Source organism: Chiloscyllium punctatum, chromosome 17 (genome assembly GCF_047496795.1).
Source record: "Chiloscyllium punctatum isolate Juve2018m chromosome 17, sChiPun1.3, whole genome shotgun sequence".
NCBI lineage: Eukaryota > Metazoa > Chordata > Chondrichthyes > Orectolobiformes > Hemiscylliidae > Chiloscyllium > Chiloscyllium punctatum.
In genome coordinates this window covers 53607130-53628290 of record NC_092755.1, presented here as the reverse complement: position 1 = coordinate 53628290, position 21161 = coordinate 53607130, and the positions used below count along the sequence as shown (strand labels likewise).

The following is a 21161-nucleotide window of genomic DNA, read 5'->3' as shown; positions in this document are numbered from 1 at the left end:
TAGAAGAAAGTATCAGAAAAGTAGAAAAATTAACACTAGAAGTTGATCAGAGGGTTAAGGAAGCAGAGGAGGCAAATAGGGTGATAATGACGCACAGTAGAAACAAAGAACAGCCAAAACAGGGGAGATGTTTAGCAGTACAGGAGCCAGAGGCTCATTCAACACTGTATAGTGCTGAGAATGAAAAGAGGGGAAGATTACATGATTCAGGTCAGTTATTGGATAATGGGTTCTCAGACAGAAGACGGAGAGATTTGAGGGAAGAACGGGATAGAGAGAAATTGGATGGGGGGGGGGGGGGGGGGGGGGATCTAAAAATAGTACAGATATTGAGGACGAAGAATCCCTGACAGACGATGATCCAAATATCTACCCAGTCACTTTGAAAGGCTCACTCACAATGCATACCGAACATGGCCCTTCACTGAAGTCCCTACCTAAACCAAGTTACAACCTGCGTCAAAGAGACACATTACGACAACATATAAAGTATCAGCACCACCGAATGCCATTGATTTACAAAGGCTCTTATCTGGGGAATGTTTATCACATATACTGATATGAACTGCATCCTGGTTAAAATGCCCCCACCCATGGAGGGAGGTGGGCCCTGGATGACTAAATTTTCCCAATATACATTAGGCCACAAGTTAGCTATGGGTGACTGGAGAGCATTGTTGGGTAAGGAATTGAGTATGTGGGAAATACAGCAGATTGAAGCGTCTGCGGGGACCACCTTATTACCTGATTCAGACCCATTTGCGCAGCATGCCACCTGTGTGGGAAGGGCAATGAGGGAGAGATTCCCGATTCCACCAGGAGCGATGCACTCACTCACCTTCACAATGAAGGAGGGTGAGGATATGTCTGCCTTTTTGGCTAGGTGTAAGGGCACGTGGACAGATACTGCGGGGAACCATCCAGGGTCAGGTCAGCTACAGATCATGTTATTTAGGAATGCCGTTATCACAGGGATGCCTAAGGAAGTAAAAGAGGCAATGGAGAGTAATCCTGACATCCCAGGTTGTTCTACAGAACAGTGGGAGAAACACTTGACGCACCACATGAAGCGTTACAGGACGAAACAAGATGAAGATAAACAGAGCAATGAGTCAGCTCAAGTGCAGTTGTTGAAGTTACAGCTCGATGAGGCTAGGAGGAAGGCTAATGATACAAGGAAGGCCTCCCAAAAGACGACTAAACAGATGGTTCAGCGGCCGTCGCCACAAAATAACCCGCCGAGTTTAAACCCAACACCTGATTGGATGCCACCCTACCCCCAATATGGGAGCGGGCCTATAGGCGTTCCAGGAGGAATACGTGGTAGAGGAAGGGGTCGCAGGGGATTCAGAGGTCAGCCACCCAACACCTGTTTTGAATGTGGCCAATCCAAGCATTGGAGAAGAAATTGTCCAATGTTGTGGGGACCCCAGGGAGGCCAGGGATTGATCCGAGGACAGTATGTCTGCTCAAGTCAGCCTCCTTTTCAACAGGCTGCTCAGCCTTACCAAGTCCCAAATGCAGCTGCAGCCCCGGTGCAAGGACAGTACCCACAGACTATGCCGGAAGGGCAGGGGTACGAAGATTGACAGGGCCCGAGAACCCAGGGGCATGTGGGGTTGGCAGACCCCTATATGCAAATGAGGGTAATGGACAAGAATCTGTCTTTTTTGGTTGACACGGGTGCAAGATTTTCTACCGTCACTTGTGATATACCTCGGTTACATATGTCATCCTCCAGCGTCCAGTTAGTAGGGTTCTTGGGTAAACCAGAAAATCTGCCTTTGACATCGCCACTGATCACATCAGTGGCCGGACAGACCTTTCGTCACCAGTATATTTTATCACCTGCATGCCCCGTGAATTTAATGGGACGTGACTTGCTGGTGAGATGCGGGGTCTCGGTTCGGTGCGGACCAGACGGACTGGTAGTGACCTTTCCAAATGGCTATTCCATCAACTGTTCTATGACAATGATTCACTCTGGATCCCAAATGATGCTATCACCGGACACATCACCAATGGCAGACGGACAGTGGGCAGATATATACTGGGGACTCCTCGAACCCGAAAACGGGCAGAACAATGGCATACAGTCTTTATACAACCAATGGCGACCCTGGGTTCAGATGCTGCACCCCTATGCTCCTCCTGCAGATCCCCTTCATGTTACCTTATATTATGATAGAGATGATAATGAAATTTATCAGTATGCATTCTATCAGCACCTAGAAGGGACTCAATGGGATATTTCCTCCAGTTGCATTCTACTCGGAAAAGAAGGTGTGGCGGGTGTTGTTGAATTAACTGCAGAACAGTTGGAATGGTATGAGATGTCTGATGAAGCTATACCTCATGTCACATTGGCCGTGCATGCTGACTATCAGGCCAAGGATCTAGGACCTACGTCCAAACGCTTGATGGTGCTAACGGACTAGGTGTGGACTCAGTTACCCGGTTTACAATATTCACCATCAGAGGAAGCCTATAGAATTATGTACAGGACAACTGATAAGGTACTGCTGGAACATAGGCAGATTGAAAGGTTTCATGGTAGAGAGAAGACAGACCATCCACAGGCTGCAGCGATGCTTGACACTTTACCAGATACCTTGTGGTCAGCAGGTTCAATGGACGTTGGTCACTGCAAACACGTCACACCAATCACATTCGATTTGATTGACCACACTCCGATTTGGCAGAGACAATATTCACACAAACCAGAGGCTGAAGCCGGCATCGCCGACACAATTGAAGGATTGTTAGCAGCAGGGGTGCTAGAACCCTCCCAGTCAGCCTGGAACACTCCTATCTTACCTGTAGAGAAGCAGAATACAGGTAAATATAGGATGGCACATGATCTTAGATGGATCAATAGTGTTGTCTCTACTCCAACAGTTCCAGTCCCAAACCCTTACACTGCGATGTCCGTGCTGACCCCTGACCATAAGTAGTTCTCGTGCATTGATCTGGCCAACGCGTTCTTCTGTTTGCCCCTAGCTGATCATCCGAGGGACATTTTTTCGTTTACCTACAGAGGCCAACAATTACGTTATACAAGGGTCCCTCAAGGGTTTATTTTGTCGCCGGGGGTGTTTAATCAGGTACTGAAACAGCAGCTGAAGGATCTGATGCTCCCACAGGGGGTGGTATTGATCCAGTATGTGGATGACATTCTTTTGGCAGCACCCGATCATGTTTCTTGTTTGGAAGCCACCAAGTCGTTGCTGTTTCACCTGTATAGTGTCGGTTTCAAAGTTTCACGGGTTAAATTGCAATGCTGCAGACAAACTGTGTCTTTTCTGGGTAGAATTATTTCTGCTAAGGGAACAGGTGTGTCTCCGTCCCATAGATCCTCCATTCTACATCATACCAAACCAGTCACGGTAAGAGACATGCTCTCATTTCTTGGGTTGGCAGGGTACAGTAGACCATTCGTTGCATCATATGGGGAGCTCACTTTCCCTCTCAGGGCCATGGTAAATGAGCAAGGCATGAGAAATTTGTCGGCCCATTTGCAGTGGACCACGGAGGCAGACGAAAGTTTCATATCTCTTAAACAGGCACGAACGCGGGCTGCTGATTTGGCGGTCCCAGATTACAAAGAACCATTTTTCCCTCGCTATTTCTGACAAATTACACACAATAAATGTTCTTTTTCAGAAAAAAGGGGTAGGCAGGCAGGTGCTGATGTATGTAAGTGTTACCCTTGACCCAATAGAGGACAGACACCCACCACGTACAAGACATGCAGCAGGGGTAGCAAAAATTCTCCAAAAGGTAGCACATTTGTCATGGGCCATTCACTAATGGTACTGACGACACATAGTATAGTGGCCTATGTGAACTTTACAATGACGTCGCTGCGGCAAACCAGTTAGAGAAAATCCTGAATGCACCACATATAACTTTTACACATGAAGGAATCAACATAGCTGACAACATGGGAGAAGGAGAGCCACACGTGTGAGGAAAGGATACCGAGAGACGTCAAAGTTAGAGCAGACTTACAGGCAATTCCACTAGTAGACCCAGAAGAAGGGCTGTTCACAGATGGTTGCTGTTACAGACATCCAACTGAAGGGCTTAAAGCAGCCGATGCAGTGGTGCGACAGACAAGTGAGGGATTTGAGGAAGTGTTGACAGGATAAGTGACAGGCAAAGAATCAGCCCAGTTGGCTGAACTAAGGCAATGATAGCTGCGTTAGAATGGTTAGAGGGAAAAAGAGTAAATATCCATACTGACTCTGCATATGTGGCAGGGGCTATACAGGTAGAACTTAGTCAATAGATCAGGCAGGATTCTTAACAGCACAAAAACCCCAATTAAACATGAAAAAGATATGAAAAGATTAGCGGAGGCCCTAATGAAACCTGCAGAAGTGGCGGTGGTCAAGTGTAGAGGACATGATAAAGCAGATACAGTGGTAGCGAAGGGCAATCAGGAAGCCGACTCAGCAGCAAAGAAAGCAGCAGGGTATACAGCACAGTATATAATGATGCAAACAGAGAAAACAGTGCATGACCTGCTGCCTGCCTGCGATGCAAATATGTTAATCAAAGAGCAGCAGAAAGCCTCTCCTCATGAACTGACAGTTTGAAGAGAGAGAGGGGCCACAGAGTCAGAAGGGATTTGGAGGTCACCGGATGGTAGACCAGTCCTGCCCCCAGGTTTGATAGCTTCCATGCTCCAGGAAGCTCATGGGTTGACACATTGTGGAAAAACACAGATGCAGAGGTATCTGACACATTGCTGGCATCCATTCTTGCCAGCAATGATTGAAAATTATATCAGGGAATATAAAACGTGTACAGAATACAATGTGAGACCAACAGTTAAACCACACGAGGGAAAATTCCCTCTCCCAAGAATGCCAGGTCAGGAAATAGTGATTGACTACACTGACATGATAGAGAGAGTAAACGGATACCGGTACTTTTTGGTAGCAGTGGATGCATACACTGGTTGGCCAGAAGCTATACCTGCGAAAAAGGAAGACGCAAAGATAGTGATCAAATTCTTGATAAACCAATACATTCCAACGCATGGGTTTCCAAAGAGAGTCAGGTCAGATAATGGCACACATTTCAAGAACAAAGACCTGCAAGAAGCTGAAGCAGCTTTAGGACTGAAACATGCGTTTGGGACAGTGTATCATCCTCAGTCACAGGGAAAAGTGGAAAGAATGAATCGGTCCATAAAAGAAAAAATAGGAAAAGTGTGTATCCAAACAAAGTCAAGCTGAGTGGATGCCCTACCTTTAGCTTTAATGTCCATTAGGAGCTCAGTAAACTCTATTACAGGGTTCACTCTGTATGAGCTAACAACAGGGCAGCAGTTCCCGGGACCAGGAGCGAGAATACAGATCTTGGAGGGAGGAGGAGCCTCTCTAAGGTACAAATCTTGCTATGACCAACTAACAGCTCTGGTGTCAGCTTTCTCCAAACAGGTTGGATCGGAAAAGGGGGAACTACAGACTCAGATACCATCTACCACAGACTGGGTCCTGCTGATGGTCATCAAACGGAAGTGGTCGGAGCCAAGGTGGACAGGACCTTATAAAGGTGGTGGAAAGAACATCTCATGCTGTCAGATTATAGGGGAAAGGAGAAAGCTGGGACCATTGGAGCCAGTGTGCAGCTACGGAACCGCCAACGAGAACTCTAGAACAAATAAGAACAGAAAAAGAGTAGAAGGGTCTTAAACTTTTAATGTTTGCAGGAAGAAGGTTCTGGAAAAAGGGGTGAGAGGTTCTCAAGATTTCCAAGCAAAGTTGTGTAAAGGATATAATGTCTATCTTTGTAAGCAGCCCACATTACTTTAGGCTGTGGGGGTTGGGAGTCTTTGCTATTGTTTTATGTATAAGTGTTATGCCGCTGTTAATAGGAATATTAACCACGAGGGACAAACACACAGGCGAGGGAGGAAGTTCCAGGAACAAAAGATCAACAGGACAAGAGGTGGATAAATGTTTAAGGGAGACGAGGAGCCAGGTACACATCAGACACGATAGAAATCATGGTACAACATAACAGTTTGATTTTTGCAAAGTAATTGATTGTGGCCAAGATACAGGGAGCTGGAGGGACTATGATGTATATCTTTGCTTCTATGCCATTTACTATGACCCATGCCTGTCGTGGGATAATGTATTAACATGGACTAGGGTGCGATGGACCCCCAAGAGGTCGTCACCTTCGGATAATAGATGGAACATTCGAGACCATGTGAGCCTGACAAAGGGGCAACTCGATCATTCTTCAGAGCTAAAAAAATCCACTTTTGTTAACCCTGACAAAATTTGATATTAATCTTAGTCCAAAAGAGGTACAGATTTACTGTGAGAGTGATGACAGAAGCTTTTATCTTGTAATAGGTGTAGATCAATCTGGAGTGGATACCATGGGATTATTGAAGGTAACCTTAGCGGACCCTCCTATGAGCCAGCCACAAACTGAAAATACAAGTATGGAGGTAGAACCAAGTTCAGGAGTTGTGGTAATAGACCACAACAACCTTACGAGAAGGGATATTATTAAATTAGCTACCGGGTATGGGGATAAGAACTTATGGCTGGACTGGATGACAGCGACAGCGACTTCAATGAATATGAGTAATTGCGTCACGTGTTCTTCAGCAAGGCCAACCCTATTTACTACCCCAGCCCCACTGTTTCCTAATATAGACCCAATAGGATTTCACTGCATGATGGCCCTCACTATGCAGGCGGACACTCCAAATTGTACCACATTATGTACTGTTTTCCCACCTGTAATGAATTCCACGTTACCTCCAGTGTTTACACCAAGGGCCAACAGTTACACGTGTTTTGTTCGAAGGTCTAATATAATCTTGGGAGACATGCCTGCTGACTGGTGTCAGGATACAATTAATGTAACCGGCTGGCAGAATGCTAGCACAATGGTGTGGACCAGAGCTGATCTTTTTTGGTACTGTGGAGATAGAACACTGCATATTAGTCTACCTCCAGATTGGTCTGGAACCTGTGCAATGGTCAGGTTAGGGGTACCCTTATTTCTTTTAGGAGAACGACAACAGGGAATAAATCCGTATACGCGAATTCGCAGGGATTTGTTTGATGTCACATCTGGCTCAACCACATACATAGATGCAATAGGTGTTCCCCGCAGTGTACCTGATGAATATAAATTGGCAGACCAGATAGCAGCAGGATTTGAGAATCTGTTTTATTCCCAGTTACACCGAATAAAAACGTTGACCGAATTAATTATGTACATTACAATGTACTTAGGCTAGCTAATAGAACTAGAGATGCGGTGGTGGGACTCTCTGAACAATTGGCAGCGACCTTATTGATGACAGTACAAAATAGAATGGCCTTAGATATGTTGTTAGCAGAAAAGGGGGGAGTGTGCTCTATGTTTGGGGACCAATGTTGTACGTTTATCCCCAATAATACGACACCTGATGGCTCGGTAACTAGAGCCCTGGAAGGACCAAGAACCTTGTCTGAAGAAATACATGAACATTCTGGTATTGACAGCCCTTTAGGAGGTATTATTGACTCATGGTTTGGGAAATGGAAAGGATTAATTGCCTCTGTGTTTATGTCCCTCGGTGGTATGATTATTGTGTTAGTGTTGTGCGGATGTTGTTGTATTCCCTGTATTAGATCTTTGTTAAACAGGGTAATTATTACAGCAATTGAAGGGAAGGCTCCCCCGCCCTACCAGATGTCACAGATGGAGACAGAAACCATTGCTTGGCAAGAGGGGAAGACTATGCATCGGAGAGCGAATGTGATGTATAGAACTGGTTGGTTGGTTGGTCTCATTTTTATGAGACCAAAAGGGGGAACTTGTAAATATATGGCTTACTTGAAAAACAGAAGGCTGGCTGCGACTGTGAATGTATTCAGCATTCAGAAGCCTATGGAGACGCTGTGTAACCCACGCAGGGGACGGTCACGTGACGTTCTGTTTCGCGCCCCGAAAGAGTGCGAGGCGGTCACGTGATGCTCCGTTTCGCGGGCCGAGGAGGTCACGTGATGCTCCGTTTCACGGGCAAAAGAAGGTCACGTGGGGTCGGACATCCGGGAATTCAAGGAGGTGGGGAATGGAGTCAGATCAACAGCCAATTAGAAGATAATTCTACCTCAGTGTTCATATGACGTTTTTTATTGTATAAAAGACTGGGGCAGGGACAGAACGAGGTCTTACTTTTTGAACTGGCACACTTGGTAGTTTGTCAGGGACAAAAAGGTTTAGACTCAGAGCTCTGAATGCTTTGTCCACTTACTGTTTAAAATAAATTAAGAGTGTGAGACTGAATATCTTCTCCTATTACTTCACTTAAAAGAACACGCAGGACTGGGCTCACACATAGAAGAAAGTAAGCTGGTAGATTGAGCCAAAGTCCAACACTCACTGGTATCCTCACATACGGATGAGGAAGGACACCACTTCGACTGGGACAATACATCCAACCTAGGACAAGCCAAACACAGACACATACAAGAATTCTTAGAAGCATGGCATTCCAACCAGAATTCTATCAAAAAACACATTAAGTTATACCCCATCTACCACCCCTTGAGAAAAGGAACAGGAAGTGACTTTACCACAGGAAATCACATCACCATAGGAAATGGCATCACCAATCCAAACATATAAATAGAAAGCAGGAATTTTCAGCATGCTTTGCCTGAAACCCACTGAAGATGTTACCTAGTAAGGTAATGCAATGTCTGGAAATGAACCTTGTAGCTCAGCGAGCAAACCTACGTCCAAAAGCATTTGTCATGTTCAAATGGAGTGTTTAATGAGGCCAGTCTTGTGAAGTTTTGTTCTGGTAAGTAAATGTATTCCACCAAGTGGACATGATTAGATTACTTACAGTGTGGAAACAGGCCCTTTGGTCCAACAAGTCCACACCAACCCTCTGAAGAGGGACCCACCCAGACCCCTTCACCTAACACTACTGGCAATTTAGTGTGGCCAATTCACCTAACCTGCACATTTTTGGACTGTGGGAAGAAACTGGAGCACCTGGAGGAAACCCACACAGATCACGGGGAGAATGTGCAAACTCCACACAGACAGTTGCCTGAGGCGGGAATTGAACCCAGGTGCTGTGAGGCAGCAGTGCTAACCACTGTGCCACCGTGCTGCCCAAAACATGGTGTACTGTGATTTCATCCTGCTGCATTTTAACTTGCTATAACTATCATATTTCACCTGAGGTAAGTCTTTCAAGTGTATGGAATACTCCAGAACCTCAGATTATTGTATTTGTATGCCAAATTAGATGTATATGAATATTAAATATTGAGCTTTACAGGTGAGCTTGCTTGTTAGCATACACAGTCAAAGAAAGAAAGACTCATTAAACTTGTTTTGATGAGTCTTATTTATGACTGTTATACTATTGAACCCTCTACCCGTTTCCATCAGCCCCAAATTTTATTTTATGGAAAAACCCTAATGGTTCCTTCAGGAGACGTTGTGGAGCATATTCCTATTGATAAATGATGGATCTATTCTGCATAGTAAAACTATTTTGTTAAATGTTACCATTAGTGTGTCACTTATTAGTTTGCAACAATAGCCTCTCAAAGGTGAAGAATACGGGACAGCACCTCTCCACATCGAGCATTGATTTTCAGACTGGCCAGTGCATCTGCTCTAGTAACCCCAATATTTAGTAATGCGATTGGTATCTTCATCTCATATGCCGCAATGATGAACCTATATCCAGAATATACCTATTTATGAGAAAAAAATATAAATCAGCAATATTAGTTTATAAATCATCCAGATATTTATGTGAAATGTGAATGAGTTCAACCTAAAAGCTGGGATTGAGCAGTATAAGCAAATCTCTGTTCTTATCTCCTGGACCCATTATTATAAAATATTAACGTGCCAAAAGAGATCATTCAACCTTTTTGAAAGAACTAAACAATTAGTCTCACTCTGCTGCTCTTTCCCAACGCCCCAAATGTTTGTTTCGAGTTTTGTTCCCTTTTGACCTAGATTGATTAGATTAGATTCCCTACAGTATGAAAACAGGCCCTTTGGCCCAACCAGTCCAGACTGACCCTCTGAAGAGCAACCCATCCAGACCCATTTCTCTCTGACTAATCACCTAGCACAATGAGCAATTTAGCCAGGCCAATTCACCTGACCTGCACATCTTTGTGACAGTGGGAGGAAACCGGAGCACCCGGAGGAAACGCAAGCAGACACTGGGAGAATGTGCAAACTCCACACAGACAGTCACCTGAGGCTGGAATCGAACCTGGGATCCTGGTGCTGTGAGGCAGCAGTGCTAACCACTAAGCCACCATGCCACCTCCACCACTCTTACCAACCATGAGTAATAATAACAATTCTATGTTTTTAAAAATATGCACATCTCTGCTTGGATCTTCTGCCAATTACCTTAAATCTGTAAGTCCCTCATTCTAGTTTATCTTGTAGTAAATCTCTTCAACACTTTAAGGCCTTGACATTCTTCCTAAAATATGGTGTCCAGAATTGGTATAATAATTCAACTGAGGCTTAAGCAGTGATCTATAACAGTTTAGCATTACAATTAGATTTCTTGCTTACAGGTTAGACTGCATAATTACCAGCGGGGTACACTGTTCCAGGCAAGTGTCCATTTTATGCAATTGTTCTCAAATTGGTGGAGCTTTACAGTAAGGTTTGTGTTTTGATACAGGATTTGGGTGTGTGTGTGTGTATGTGCCTGTGTGCACACCTGTGTGTGCGTGTGTTGTAAGGTAGGGATTCCTATGTGTGAGGTCATAAACTCCCCCTTCTCCAAGGGAGGCATGACAGCTCTCAACTCACTGGTTGCTTGTGACCAAACAATAAGGAGTAGGCACTGAGCCCAAAATAGTTTAACCTCAAAGTACTTAGCCTGAGCAAAACAGGAGCTGATTATTGTGTAAAGAGGACAGAAGCTGCTAATTGTGTATTAGGGAGGAGGAAGGGGGGGGGGGGGGGGGGGGGGGGGGGGGGGGGTTGCCTGATTATCGTACATGAGGGAGAGGATACAGAAAAGGGGCTAATTACGATATATTTGAGGAAAAGAGGCTGATAACTATATTTGCGGGGGTGCGGGGATGAAGACGGCAGAAGAGCTGCTAATTGCAACTGTGGGTAGGATGATTACTGTGCTAATCAGTGAGTGAGGCTAATTACTGAGAGTGGGAATGGTAGAGTGGCTGATTACTGGGAGAGGAGAGATCAGAGAGAATTATTACTATGTTGTGGGTTTGGTTGAAATCCACATAAGAACATGAAGTGTTAATTTTTTTTACAGAATAGTACATTAAAAGCACTTCCACATTTATGATGTATCATTCATTGTATCTTGATCTATAGTAATGTGAACTGAATATTACAATGTTTTTTGCTGTTTTCTGGGGTCATGTTAATTTTAAAGAAAATAACTAGTTTTTATCATCATCTGCCGTAGAATTACATTGGTGTTAAGTGTGCAAAGTTTAAGAAAATAGTTAATGCTCCAAAACAGAATACTGTTTATTTTTGGTTTCTATTTATATTCATGGAAATATTTCATGTTATGTAAACAGTTTCAGAAAGCTGTGAATGGATACAAGTATTTGATAATCCCAGGGGAGCAGGAATCTCAGTGAGACATGCAATGAAGCCTCAGCATTCACTGTGCATTTGTGCCCAGACAGTTATAAACAGCAACAGGGAAATCAGCAAATGTATTTCACGATGAGAGTCAATAGGACATGTTTGAACTATCTAAAATTTTGAAAGCCAAGTACAAGATGCAATGAAATTCAACAAAATAAATGTCGAAATTTCAGAGATTGTTTCCACTGGCTGGGGAGTGCAAACATAAGAGTATACTTTCAAACCCAGGGGCTGATCAATTAAGACTGAGATGAGGCCACTTCACTTAGTGTGAATCATTGGTATTCTTTATCCCAGAGAATTGTGACTCCCGTAGCATTCAAACTATTTAAGGCTTCGATAGATGAATTCTTCATCTTTCAAGGAATCAAGGGATAAGGGGAAATGGGCAAGTGCTGAAGCCATGATTGTACTGAATGTCAGAGCAAACTCAGGCCACATGGTCATCTGCTCTTTCTACTTCTTGTGTCTATGTCACAAACTGGGCAGTCATGACCGTACATCAGTTTGTGTGTTACAGAAAGACAGAAACAATCTGAATTTACATTTTCCATGAGTAACTTGGGCAAAATGAATCTTGAACCAGGACAAAATATTAAGGGGGCACATGACTTTGTCAGTTTAGCAATTTTAACTGATTATCCTAATATAACAATTGGAAACCCAACTCCAAAAATGTTATTATTATTCTTCCATTAAATTCCATTATCTGAAGTTGTTCCCACTAACATTAAGATGTTCATAGAATCCCTGCAGTGTGGAAGCAGGCCATTCAGCCCATCCAGACCATACTGACCCTCCAAAGAGCATCACACCCCAGCCTACCTTATCCCTGTAGCCTTGCATTTCCCATGGATAATCCACCAGCCTGCACATTCCTGGACACTATGGGTAATTTAGCATGGCCAATTTGCCTAATCTGCACATCTTTGGACTGAGAGGAAACCCACGAAGACACTGGGAGAATGTACAAACTCCACACAAACAGTCACCCAAAGGGGGGAATCATACCCAGGTCCCTGGCACGGTGAGGCAGTACTAACCACTGACCCCAATGAGTCTGCACTGTTCTACTTTGAATTTAGTTAACAAGGAAGTAGCTCTTTAAGCCTGTGAAATTCAGACAAGACAAACCAGGGCTTCCCTAATGTAAAGTCTTTAATAATTGATCCTCTTACCTGTAGAGAAGAACCAGCCACCAAAACAGCATCTGATTCAGCCACCCGCTCATAAACAAAATTCACTTTCTCCTTATTCACGGTGTCTCCAAAAAAGGTGACATCAGGTTTCAGGATACCACCACAACTCTCACATGAAGGAACGATAAAATGTTTAACTTGATCGTCAGTGAGGAAAACATCTCCATCTGGAGCTATTCCATGTGCTTCTCCAGTCCAGCCAGGATTCAGAGCTCTGAATTTTTCTTGAAGATGACCCCTAGGTGTTACAGCTCCACACCCAAGACAGATCACCCTGTGAGAACAGCCGTGAAGCTCAGTCATGTGTTGGCTTCCTGCCTTTGCATGTAAAGCATCAACATTTTGAGTCACCAGCCAGCAAACCTTCCCCAGTTTCTCCCATTGACTGAAAACATTATGTGCCACATTTGGCTGATGAGAACTAAATTGTGGCCAACCGACATAATTCCGTGCCCAGTATCTCTGCCTGCCCTTAACACTGCGAATAAATTCAGAGTGCTGAATGGGGCGCCTTGCTGTCCTTGCATAGAGACCTACACCTTCTGAACGATAATCTGGAATACCAGACTCTGTTGATACTCCTGCTCCAGTCAGCACAAACAGCTTCTTGGACTGATGTACAAACTCCTGAAGTTCCTTCAACTCGATTGAATCCAAAGGTGTGCTTGAAGGAACAAATGCTAAATTGGAAGCAGTGACTGAACTGTAGTTCCTGCAGATCCATTTCAGAAACAGGCATTTCTCAGCAACTGCGAATACAGACATCAGCTGCATCTAGGAATAAACACAATCATCTATAATATAATCAGAAACCATACGTTAGGAAAACAATTTAGAAACACGTCCTACTAAAACATATGATGTGGAGAAGCCATTATTGGACTGGGGTGGACAAAGTCAAAAATCACTGGACACCTAGTTATAGTCCAACAGGTTTATTTGAAACCGCAAGTCTTCGGAGACCCCGCTCCTTCTTCAGGCGCAAAGACCGACTGTATCTATTCCTGAAGGAAGGCTATTCTCTGCAGGTAGGGATCCACACAAATCACTTTATACCTCTCTGGTTGCTCACTTTTACTACCACAGTTCAAATTTCAATCCTTTAACCTAACGTGGTCTGGGAGGGTGAAGATTTGCTTGTAGACTATAAACGTAACGAGAAAGTACCTTTCTAACACCATCATGGAACCATGAAAATAGCAAGTTTGATTCAGCGCCGACTTTTACTTCCCAAATTGACAGTTTCAGAGTAGATGACAGTTACCGTTCAGACGGTGTCCTGCAACCTTACCTTATCGAGCTGAGTTCCACAGCTGACAGGACAAACCAAATGCTACCGAGCGGCTATGGGCTGCCGCTATTGGTCAAACGGTTCCGATTACATAAAGTTGGTCACACGTGATCTGATATCACGTGATTTAGGTGTAAGGTTCGATCACTGAATAAATTTGCTGCAAATGGGGAGGTCTGTCTTAACGCTGAGGAAGGGCAGTCGGACCCAATCCGGTGTTAAAGATGCTTCCTAACCGAGAATTCCTGATCAGGAAGGACCTGAATAACGCTCAATTTACACTTATAGAGTTATTTGTTCCGACAATAAAGGGAAGTGTGGAGAGAAGAGAGACAAACAAACACAGTTTCAGGTTTCATTACTGTTGGAAATGTTAGATATTTTTAGAGTTCTTGAGAAGATTTGTAGCTCGGGTTGTAGATTCGTTCGCCGAGCCGGTGTGTTTTCAATGAATACGGAAGATGTGAAATTTCGGAATAAAAAAGGGGGTCTACGATGGGTTGGAAATCACAAGAGATTAAGTGACAAATGGATAATCATTTTTGCCACAGTAATAAGCCTTTCTACCCACTGGGTTCACGCTGGCTTCCTGTGGAGCTGCTGCAAAGCAAAAGTGTGGAGTTTACACATTCTTCTCGTGGGTTTCATCCGGGTGTTCCGGTTTCGCCCCACAATCCAAAAATGTGTAGAAAAGGTGAATTGGCAATGCTAAATGGCCCACAGTGTCAAGGGATGTGTAAGGTAGGTGCATTAGTCAGGGGTAAATGTAGAGTCTAGATTAGAGTGGTGCTGGAAAAGCACTGCAGGTCAGGCAGCATCGGAGGAGCAGGAAGATCGACGATTCGGGCAAAAGCCCTAATAGGATAGGAGAATGGGTCTTGGTAGGTTACTGTTTGGAAAGTTGTTGTGGACTTGTTGGACCAAATAGTCTGTTTCCACACTGTAAGGATTCTATGAAAAGGAGTTGGTAATAGTCAGAAGACATTGAGATTTAAGTAGGAATAAGCAAGTTGATAGCTAATAGCTGTTGTCTGAAAGAAATTGGGTTAGAGATGGGGGGGAATCTGAAATTGTTGAACTCAATATTGGCTCCAAATGGCTGTTAAATATTTAAGGGGGGGGGACAAGAAGGATGAGGCACAGTCATGGCCATACATCGAGCTTGAATGGAACAATGGAGGAGGCTGAGATGGGAGTAAGGCACAGAAGACCATAAGACATAGGAGCAGAAGTCAGCCTTTGAGTCTGTTCTGTCATTTAGTGTGATCATAGCTGATTTGTTCATTTTCCTGCCTTTTGCTTAGCTACTGATTCCCTTACTGATTAAAAGTCTGTCAATCTCAGCCTTGAATACACTTGAAGACCCAGCATGAACAGCCCTCTGTGGTAAAGAATTCTACAGATTCATAGAACCTCTATGGAATTCCTCCTCATCTGTCCAACTTACTCCAAGATTATGCCCTCTGGTCTTGACTTTACCACAAGGAGAAACGACCTTTCTAAATCTACCCTGTCAGGTGTCTTAAACTTGAATTAGCAATAGTTTGTAATATGTGCCATATGTTTGTCAGGAAGGTTACTTTCTTTGCTAGTGGAACAGGCATGTGGAGTCTTGCTTCACAAAAGAATGCATTTGGGCTTCTGTGCAGTCAGATTTCTAATGAGTGAATAGAATAAAGTACTGAGTCAGGTGATGATTGCACTGTGTGGTAAAGAATTCCACAGATTTAATGATCCTCAGAAGAAATTCTCCTCATGTCTTAAATGTGCAACCCCTTATTCTGAGATTATGCCCTCTGGTCCTAGACCACCCCATTCCCCCCAAGGGTGAAACATTACTTGCATTCGACAAGGAGGATGTTTTCAGAATCTTGTATACTTCAATAAGCTCAATATTTCAAACTACTGTCCTTAAGTCAGTCCCTCCTGGTATCTGGTATCAGCCTAGTGAAACCTTCACTGGATTGCCTTCAATGCAAATGTATCTTACCTTAGATAAAGGGGGTCCAATGTTTGCAATATTTCAGCTGAAGTCTGACTGATGCCTTGTGCAGTTTTAGCAAAGCCTGCCTACTTTTACATCCCTTTCTCTCTGAAATAATGGCCAATATCCTATTTGCCTTTCCATTACCCACTGAACATGGATGTTGGCTTTTTGAGATTCATGGATGTGAACTGCCAAATTCCTGTGTTCTGTACTTCCTCCATTTAAATAACATTCAGTTCTTCTCTTCTACTGTGAAGACTAACAGTTTTTATTTGACTCCTCTGCCATTTCCTGCTTCTCCAAGATCATTTCCAAAGCCTCATTCTGTGTTCAAGTTGACTTCTCTCTTCCTTTTTTATATATTTAAAGAAGCTCTTGCCATCCTCAAAGTTTATATTCTTCTTATTTTCTTTGTTTGTTTATCTTTAAAACTTGTCCAATCTTCTGGCTTACTATTAATCTTTGCCAAGTATGTTTTCTTTTTCCTTTCAATTTGATGCTACAGTTAACTTCCCCAATTAACCAGGATTAGTTTATTCCCTCCTTAGAATCCTTCTTACTCACTGGAGTAGGTCTTTGTTGTGAGCCATATACTATTTTCTTAAATATCTACCATTGATCCTCAATTGTTTTGCTACTATTCTGGCCAACTCTGCTCTCATTCCTTTCGAATTACCCTTATTTAGAAGATTGTTTTTGACCCAAGTTGCTCCCTCTTAAACAAAACACTCAATTCTACCATGTAATGGTCACTGTTTCCAAGTGAATCTTTTACTCTGACATTTTTATTAAGCCTGCCTCATTCCACTTCACCAGATCCAAAATAGCCTTGATCGCTGATTGTTTCCACAATATATTGTTTTAGTTAACTGTCCCAAATATATCCTATAAATTATTCCTCATGGTTTTCTCTGCCAATCTGTCTAATCCAATCTATAAGAAGATTAAATTCATATTATTAATATACTACCTTTGTTACGTGCCTTCATTATCTCCTTATTTATACTTTCCCACCATATAGCTACTGTTAGGGGTCTATAGACTACTCCTGGCGGAGTTCCTGCATTTTTCATTTATTACCTCAAGCCATATGGATTCTGCATATTCTGAGTCAAGATCATTTTTTGCTATCATATTTATTCCATCCCTTACCAATAATGCTACCTCACCAACCTTTCCTTTCTGTATGTCCTTTTCAAAAGTGACATATTATTAAATATTTGTTTCCCAGATGTAAGCTCCTTGGAACCATGTCTTTGTAACAGCAATAAGATGACATCTATTAACCTGTATTTATGCGGTTAATTCATTTTTATGAATACACATATTCAAGTAAAGAGCCTTAATTTTGTCTTATGCTATTGTTTCCTCTTTTGACCCTATTTATTGCTGTATATTTGTTTTGTATCCTTCATTCCTTCCTGTTTTGCTCTGGGTTCTGTTATTCAATTTGGACAGATAGGAGGCCGGAAGAACACAGCAGGCCAGGTAGCAAAAAGAGATGGAGAAGTCAACATTTCAGGTATTAACCCTTCCCTAGGACTAGATGCAGGAGCTACAGAAAACGTTATTCAAATAGCTGCCCTGAATTCTGCCATATCCTCTTACTGTGTCATTCTACACTTTCCATCTCCTGAATCCTCACCCTTATTAGTTGGTTTAAAGGCCTCTCTACAGTCCTAATTATTTGATTTGTCAGGATACTGGACTCAGCACAGTTCAAGTAAAGTGGCAGTATCCAAGAAACAGGAGAATCGACGTTTCGGGCATAAGCCCATCATCAGTAACAAGGCTTGTGGACCAAGGGGGTTTAGAGATAAATAGGAGGGGTGTGGGGCTGGGGGAGGTACCTGAGAGAGCAATGGGTAGATGAAAGTGGGGGTGAAGGTGTTTGGTTAGAGAGGATAGTTGGGAAGGAAGATGGACAGGTAGGACAGGTCAAGAGGGCGGTGCTGAGTTAGAAGGTTGGATCTTGGATAAGGTGGGGAGGGGAAATGGGGAAACTGGTTATTGATCCCAAGGCAGGAAGATGAGGCATTCTTCCTCCAGGCAGCAGGTGGTAAGGATTTCGCAATGGAGGCGGCTGAGGACCTGTATGTCCTTGGGGGAGTGGGAGGGGGAGTTAGTGTTCGGCCATGGGGCAGTGGGGTTGTTTTGTGCGTGTGTCCTGGAGATGTTCTCTGAAGCGTTCCGCAAGTAGGCGTCCTGTCTCCCCAGTGTACAGTGGACTGTATCAGGAACAACGGACACAGCAACTGACATGTGTGGAAGTGCAGGTAAATCTCTGATGTGGAAGGCTCTTTTGGGGCCTTGGACAAAGGAATAAGGGGAAGGTGTAAGAGCGCCTCACTTGCCGCTTTGTGACCCTCCAACCATATGGGATTCATGTGGATTTCACCAGTCTCCTCATTTTCTGCCCCCCCCCCCCATCCCAGATCCAACCTTCCAACTCAGCACCGCCCTCTTGACCTGTCCATCTTCCTTCCCATCTATCTGCTCCACCCTCCTCTCCGACATCATCTTCTCCCTCACCTTCATCTACTTATCGCACTCTCAGCTACCTTCTCCCCAACACCCCCACCCTCCCATTTATCTCTCAGCCCACTTGGCCCACAGGCCTCATTCCTGATGAAGAGCTTATGCCTGAAACGTCAATTTTCCTGCTCCTGAGATGCTGCCTGACCAGCTGTGCTTTTCCAGCACGACACTCTCGTCTCTGATCTGCAGTCCTCACTTTCTCCACAGTTCAAGCGAAGCCCATCCTACCATATCAGCTCCCTTCATTCCCAAAACTGATGGCATTTCACCCACATGTTTAACTCCTTGACTTTATTCACCCTATGCTAGTTTGCTTGTGGCTCAGGTAATAATCCAGAGATTACTACTTTGGAGATCCTGCTTTTGAACTTAGCTCCTTGAATTGAGCAAAACCTCTATTCTAGTCTCACCAATATGATTGGTACTAACATGGACAATAACTACTGGATCCCTCCCCTCCCAAAGTGTTCTTCTGCCCTGAGATATCCTTATCCCTGGTACAAGGCAGGCAACACAGCCTTCAGGACTCCTATTCATAGTTGCACATAACAGTATCTACCCTCCTAATTATACTGTAACTTATAACAACCACATTCCTATTTCCTTTCCTTTTTCCTGGAATGGCTCCCTGTACTAAGTTCAGAGTCAAAAAGTGTGGTACTGAAAAAGCATAGCCACGTCGGCAGCATCCAAGGAAGAGTCAACGTTTCAAGCCAAAGCGCTTCATTCCTGATGAAGAACTTATGCTCGAAATGTTGACTCTCCTGCTCCTCAGATACTGCCTGACTGGCTGTGCTTTTGCAATGCCACACTTTTTGACTCTGATCTCCAGCATCTGCAGCCCTCACTTTTTCCCATTACCAAATTGCCATGGTGAGTTTGCTCATGTTCTCTACAGTCCCCAGTCTTGTTTGCAGGAAGCTTCTAACTGTTAGACAATTGCAGGAGCAGAGGTTCCTCAATTTTAACCCCTTGGGTCCTCATACCAGTCTAATTAGCAATCACACCCTCCTGTCCCTAATCATATAATCACAAATTCTACTCACCAATCAGCTTCTTTCCTCGCATTCATATTCCAGTTTGTTCATGACACACTCCGGCATTGGTCTCACTACAGGTACACCTCTCAGTCTATACCTCATTTCCCAATCACTGCTTGTTCTGGAATGTTTACTTCTTGTAGTAACCCAAATTAAGGCACTTCTTCTCAATTTTGCACCAAATTTACACTTTGAATCAAATTCAAATAGTTGTCAGACAGAAATCACTTGGCCTTCATCTCCATCAGCTGATGTCCTATCTGCTGCAGTTCCCCACAAACTATGCTCCTTACAACTACAAGATGACAATTAAAGTTACTGTAATATTGGAGCAACACTACTGTTGGTACTGTTACCTACTGTTACCTCAATCTGTCTGGTCTTCCTATTGTAAAGGAAGCTGTATCATCAGGAGATAAAACAGTAAATTGTAGTATTTTTCCAAATCACCTAGTTCAGATATGGTATTACAAACCTCTAGAGCATGTGGGATTTAAAGCCAGGTCTCCTGACACAGAGATACCACTGCGCAACAAGAATCTTAACTGTAAATTGGGATATTTTCTAGTCAATCTATTCAATTATGTTATTACACACAGGTGGGACTTCAATCTGGGTCTTCTGGCTCAGAGGGATACTACCACTATTCTACAAGAACCCTTAACAGAAAATTGGAAGTACAAGTAAATTGCTTGATGAGTGGGAAGGAAGGAGGTAAAGCACAGGTGTTATACTAAGTGCTGTTTATGATGAGGCAGTGAAGCTGTTTTCAGGAGGATCCATAATTATAAATTAATAAAGGAAAGAGAAAGTGTATTTGATGGGAGAATTAAACTCTAAGAAATGGCACAAGAGAAAATTTTTAGTTATCTTCTCTTTTCCCCTGCACCATGACCCTTGACTTCCTACTCCATTCTACTTTGTTGTCTGTCATTCCTGAATCATGTTGGGTTCTCTTCGTCACCTTCCAAACCTCCAGTCTCCATCATATCACCAATTCCAGATCATTAACCCCTGCCCCCACAAACTATTGGCATTCAATTACCATTCACACCTGTTCCAGCATCCCCCGCCTCCCACCGCTGTTCCTTTTGATTTTTAATTACTTCTGTCTTCCACCACATCACAGAACTTCTCTTTTGTTTTAAACTGTAACTGTTTCCAGCTCGAATGAAAGACCATCTAAGTTATTATTGTAGAGATGTAATGTTAACGTTTTGTCCCTCCACGCGTGCAGCCAAACTAGAATATCTTCAATACTTTCATTAACATTCTTTTTGAGATGCGGAGGACCCGTAATGTTTTGTTTGTGTACCTTTTCAGTTACGGGGACCGAGTGAAGGATGTCTCCCGTCCGCCGTCATTGATGATCCCTGTGGGTTGAGCCGGTCTCGCTGCTGCCATGGAAACACTACAGATCCCATCGTGCCTCGCGGGTGACAATG

The 21161-nt window shown here is 43.5% G+C and overlaps 1 protein-coding gene across 3 annotated transcripts; it reads right to left on the bottom strand.

Annotated features, from left to right (window-relative positions):
- Positions 1-308: 308 nt before the first annotated feature.
- sirt4 (sirtuin 4) lies at positions 309-21131 on the bottom strand. 3 transcript variants are annotated; one of them, XM_072587151.1, is made up of 4 exons: positions 21032-21131; positions 12840-13634; positions 9621-9746; positions 309-8469 (listed from the first exon to the last, which is right to left on the bottom strand). In XM_072587151.1, the coding sequence occupies exons 2-4, from the start codon at positions 13632-13634 to the stop codon at positions 8419-8421; spliced, it is 972 nt and encodes a 323-aa protein (XP_072443252.1). In that variant the 5' UTR covers positions 21032-21131; the 3' UTR covers positions 309-8418. The 3 variants fall into 3 exon arrangements, with proteins under 3 accessions (XP_072443252.1, XP_072443253.1, XP_072443254.1); XM_072587152.1 differs by lacking the exon at positions 21032-21131 and adding an exon at positions 14152-14221; XM_072587153.1 differs by lacking the exon at positions 21032-21131 and adding an exon at positions 14028-14043.
- Positions 21132-21161: the final 30 nt, after the last annotated feature.

Excerpts from the sequence above, each read along its gene's own strand:
- sirt4 (XM_072587151.1), bottom strand. The coding sequence starts at position 13,634 with ATGCAGCTGATGTCTGTATTCGCAGTTGCTGAGAAATGCCTGTTTCTG. Across the intron at positions 9,747-12,839 it reads TGGCTGGTTCTTCTCTACAG|GTATATTCTGGATATAGGTT; the intron begins GTAAGAGGATCA and ends TCTCATAAATAG. Across the intron at positions 8,470-9,620 it reads TCAATGCTCGATGTGGAGAG|GTTGGATGTATTGTCCCAGT; the intron begins GTGCTGTCCCGT and ends GGCTTGTCCTAG.